General features: G+C 40.1%; 1 protein-coding gene across 1 annotated transcript; it reads right to left on the bottom strand.

Annotated features, from left to right (window-relative positions):
• Positions 1–211: 211 nt before the first annotated feature.
• LOC131793743 (tyrosinase) lies at positions 212–4,764 on the bottom strand. The gene is made up of 2 exons (XM_059111221.2): positions 4,625–4,764; positions 212–1,437 (listed from the first exon to the last, which is right to left on the bottom strand). Exon 2 carries the CDS (start codon positions 1,417–1,419, stop codon positions 436–438), a length of 984 nt encoding a protein of 327 aa, XP_058967204.2. The 5' UTR covers positions 1,420–1,437; positions 4,625–4,764; the 3' UTR covers positions 212–435.
• Positions 4,765–5,180: the final 416 nt, after the last annotated feature.

Raw genomic sequence — 5,180 nt, 5'->3', positions numbered from 1 at the left:
ACTGCATCCCAAAAAAAATTGCACAATCCTATTGATTACATCAGCAGTAAAATTAATTAACTAGATATTATTACAAAATTAAAACAACATGTGACATTCCAGTCTCTTATCAGAATATAATAGGGGCCGGTCTTAATCTCTCGTTTGGAGGACGGAGGGGGGGGGTGGGGTGGGTTGAATGATTTTGGTTACGTTGCGGTAAAATTTACCTGATCCCCGCCCCTTCCCCCCCCCGTAAGGCTTTGTGTTATTCTTTTAATCCTCCATCATTGGCAGTTGATTGGCAGTCAAAGTGATGAAAACCATGTGATTTCCCTTATATTACTCCACTCCTTCACCCATTAGGGATAAATAAAAACTGGCCTCTCCCTGTGCACATGTATATCTAACTTATCACATGCTAACCCATCTAACTTTAGGTTACATATCCCATGGTTAATCTTCGTACGTAACTTTCACTTGATCAGGAAGGTTATCGGAGTCAAGCCATTGCCAGCCGTGGTAGTTTGAGTTTGGGAACTTCCACGGAACGTCGTAAAAAAATACATTTTTGTATTGTTGGCCTTTCTTCTGCCACTCGCGCCAAATTTTGTCCAGGAAGGAATGATGAGGTACTACTTCAGGAGCGTTTGCGGCTTCAGTAGTGTACATGGTTCCGCCGACATACCAATGTATTTCGTTATGGTAAACTTCTCGCAATATATATTCAAATTGGAGAAACTCTTCCAGAGGTAGAGCCAAAGTGTTCCTGACATGTTCTTCATCTCCAGTGAGGTGAACGTAGCTGAAATTTCTCTTTAAACATCCTCCTCCTCCAATTGTCAACAGGCTCCATTTGTCCTCGCGAAAGGGTCCATTGACAACACACAGACTTGGGGTTTTACCATCGCCACCCAGCCCGTGCGCCTCTGGGCTCCAGAAGTCCTCTTTACCAATACCTCTCCACCAGTGGTTGGCGACTCGACTCCAGTTCCAGTAAGGCATGGTTACGCGGCAGTCAACGCGACGAAGAAGATTTTCAAACTCAACCAGCCACCATCGATGCCAGGGTAGGAATATCCATGGGCCTTCATGAAGTAATTCGGTGGGGGTGTATGCAATATGATAAGCGACTACTCTCTTGTAGTCTTTTCTGAAACTAGGATACATGGAAACGATCTTGTAGGTGTCGAGAAAACGGCGCCTTTCATGGATGTCCATTTTGATGAAATCCTTCCTCACACGGTAACAGTTGACAAGCTCCCCATTTCGACATTCACATCGTTCTTCGCACTCGTTTAATACAAAGCTTCCTTCCCAACAACCCGTGATAAGATCTTCATAGTTTGCTTGGAAAACAATATTCTTCTGTTTGTCAGCCTGTGCAGTGTTCCAGGTGGTCGTAAGGAACACAGCTAACCATAGCCACGTCATCACCATCAGCCTTACCACTACAAACTTTGAAAGAGGAAAAAAGTCTCTAAGCACGAAATAAAGAGAAACAAGCTCGAACCATATTTTCAAGGATCAGTACCTTCTCTATTTACAAACATGACGCTATCGACATTGCTGATCCTAGCAGTATGCAGGACGCGTGTCCTATGAAGTTTGTAATAGACCTCGCTCACCGTAGAGTCTCTGTGGTTTAGTGGTAGAGCATCGGAGCGCGGAATGCGAAGGGCTGAGGTTCGATTCCTCATGGGAACTCAGATAATTTTTCTTTGTCCTGCGCTTGTGACAAGACAGAAAATATCTTTCTATAATTCTTTACCGAGCTCAAAACTTACCATCTCTCTTACAAAAATTGAGCAAGTCCATGATTAGGGGCTTCCAAAGAAAAAAGGAAATTAAAGAAAATTGTCTTTCGGGTCTGTTTTCGCATTCGTTTAAGAGAATGCGATGGTACGGAGTCGCTGCTGTTGACTTGAAACTCTTAGCTCAAGGTAAATAAGGTGTAAATGACTCATACGATTTTAAAGGCGACACAAATTGTTGATAATCGATGAATATGTGGTATGGTGAGAACATTTTTGCTAGTTTTATTTGTCCGCCGTGAGGTATTAATTTTCCTGATTAACCTAATTTTTGTTACCAAATAAGAAATTAATTTCTGAAGTAATTTAGAAAAATTTAGGGAATATGATGATTGATCAATTCGTCTTCAAGGAGAAACAGTTTTGGCGTAGAAATCGTTTTTTTCTCTAATAACGTTCTCCTAGCTCCAGAGCTTTGATTCTGAATCAAAAGCATCAACGATCGTAATGCATTGTATAAAGATGTCTGTAAGTACCATACCTTAAAAACGATCAGAGCGTTTTACCCACGAAGCGAAATTGTACAGTCAAGTACCGCCAACAGAAAGTAGAGGAAATGTTTTAAAATTATTTAATCTGCTGCTGTCACCTGCGCTTGACTGAACTGAGAGTAGCATACCAAATAAGAAATTAATTTCTGAAGTAATTTAGAAAAATTTAGGGAATATGATAATTGATCAATTCGTCTTCAAGGGGAAACAGTTTTGGCGTAAAAATCTTTTTTTTTCTCTAATAACGTTCTCCTAGCTCCAGAGCTTTGATTCTGAATCAAAAGCATCAACGATCATAACGCATTGTATAAAGATGCCTGTAAGTACCATACCTTAAAAACGACCAGAGCGTTTTACCCGCAAAGCGAAATTCTATAGTCAAGTACCGCCAACGGAAAGTAGAGGAAATCAGTTTTAAAATTATTTAATCTGCCACTGACACCTGCGCTTGCCGGGGATAGCACCATTAATTTAAAGACATAACCTGGTAACGGAGATAAATGAGTTGCCAAATTGATACGGCTCTAATTTGTTTTAGTTTCTAACATTGCAGAGAGCAAGTCGAGTACTTTGCACCTGTCCATAAAAAGCTGTGACTTTTCTGTGAAAAGTCACAGTCTTTGGTCGCGATTTCAAAATAAAGTTATACTGAAATTGAATGAAGAATTTGTCTGAGAGAAAGGAAATGAAGTGCACTTCACAAAACGCCCACCGACTGTGATCAGATGCTGTGTTACAAACTTTCCAAAAACCATTTGGTTTGAGGCACTATTCGCACGAAATTATGTTTGTTCACGTGTGTCAATGCTCTGACACTTTTTCTTCTCTTGACAAATGCCACTCCAATTTAGCATTGTGCGTTTTATTAGACGCCAAAACTAATCATTAATGGTTATGGAAGCTTTTTCTATTAGGAAAGCCCTGACGGGAAATGATTCAATCTTCCGGCCTTTTGAACCCAACACTGCTGACATATGCTATTGCTAAAGTTGAGGCCCGTGGCGCCGTGGTAAGAGACGGTAAACACATCCAGCCCTTCGCCTAAAAATAGAAGTTCAGATTCATTTTTGAATCGACGTCTTCCTTAGCGTTGCGGTCACTTTTGAGTTTTCGCTAGCACAAACTGCCGTCCTCAAAAATCTGAGAGGAAATTGAATGAGGGGGCAGGAGGGCTGGGAGGTTCAAGTCTGTGCCATCCTGATGTGATGATTGGTCGCCCTCAGTTGCACAATGGCCGGCGATAACTTTCTTTTTCCCTCGCCCCAAGCCTCCATTTGTTTTAACCGACCACGGGCTACCTGTCGGTATCGCTGAGTCACACAATGTGGAGCTGCTTCATAAATATTCACCGAGTGCGTTGTACTGGAAAGTGATTTCAATTACGAATATGCTAAAATCCACCAGGCTGTGTCTCTAATTGCGCTTTTTCAGTTGTTTTGAATATTCACTTTTCAATTTTCTTATTCAGTTATACCGATGTAACTTAACTTAAAAATCACCATCTTCTGTTTAGTCATTCCAGTAAACGACTGGAACAACTGTAGTACAATTTAGTACAATATTCTTAATTTCCTCGCCTTTCGCTGTGAAGAACGCAAAACAACTCTGACATTTGTTTTTCTCAGAATATCTATAAAAAATGAATGCCTAAGCGATAAAAACATGTATGATAACAAAAAGTGATAAAAGTTTGGTGCCATCTGTTTTATTTTCATGAGAAGTGTTCGTTTACACCTCTCTTTATCTGCCCTTCATGCCCCAGGCCTAAGAGTGAATGGTTTCTAATTTCTCGTCATAGTATCATCCTTGAATCAAATGTAACGGTCACGAAAATTAACGAAACGATTACCAATTTGATAGGTTCCAGATTGTCAAACAAATTCTCTCTATCAGAACTATTAATATCCAATTTTTCTCAGCAAAGATGAACTAAATCTAAAGATAGTCCTGTGTGAATGTTTATAAAGTTGTTAGAAATTAGTCTGCCGAATCACGCGAGAGTTGATTAACTTTCTGTTTTGCAAGAGAGTTTTACACGGGCATGCGTTCTGTAACCTGCCTGAATTCTTTTCCATCTATTGAGGAGATGGTAAACCTTAAGTAAAAAAAGATTTCAAAAGATCTGGGTATACGAGTAATTGTGAAAGCCAGCAACGAGTAGCCAGAAAATTTCAAAGAAGACAAAATAGTTTACAAATTGACTATTCAATCATGCAACACAGCTGAGGTTCTGTGTTTATAACGGGTCTTAAAACAGCACAGCTGTACATAAAATTGTCGGATGTAAACTCCAAGATTTATAGTTCAAACAACTTTGATGTTACATTTAAAGTCACTTACCTTATTTCATTAATTTTCCGTGGTGGTAGCTCATAACCTGACTAGCTCCACGACTGAGTAACTTTTTTAGCATACGTTTCTTTAGTCTGTAATTAATGCATGTAACATAAAATCAAGACCGCATTGAATAGATTTCTCCAGTATCGTAACTCACTGGAGCTTGAAATGTTTGTCACCTTTTTGTCTGTCTGGATGAAACAAACATTTAAATGTTTGATACAAAGAGATCACGAAAAGGAAAGTAAATTGCCATTTTTTTCCAGGGTATTTAATAGCAAAAGATACCTGTTCCGTGCATTGGCAGAGCTTTAGTGAGACGGATCGATAGAAAGTCCTCTGAAAACGTCCACTTCTTATGATATCAAATAGGCGCCGTTTGTCTTTGCTAAATGGTCCATGCACAACACAGATCTGTTTGTCTCCTGTTCCGCCATATCCGTGGTGGCCTGGATTCCTAGAAACCCCCGTTAGCAATATCTCTCTACCAGTAATGAGCGACCCGGCTCCACTCCGTGTAAGGCGCGGTTACTCGACAATTAAAATGGCGCGTGAAACT

This window comes from Pocillopora verrucosa, chromosome 9 (genome assembly GCF_036669915.1).
Source record: "Pocillopora verrucosa isolate sample1 chromosome 9, ASM3666991v2, whole genome shotgun sequence".
NCBI classification, from domain to species: Eukaryota; Metazoa; Cnidaria; class Anthozoa; order Scleractinia; family Pocilloporidae; genus Pocillopora; species Pocillopora verrucosa.
The sequence above is the reverse complement of the archived record's forward strand: the minus strand, read 5'-3'. Positions and strand labels throughout refer to the sequence as shown.

Excerpts from the sequence above, each read along its gene's own strand:
- LOC131793743 (XM_059111221.2), bottom strand. The coding sequence starts at position 1,419 with ATGGTGATGACGTGGCTATGGTTAGCTGTGTTCCTTACGACCACCTGG.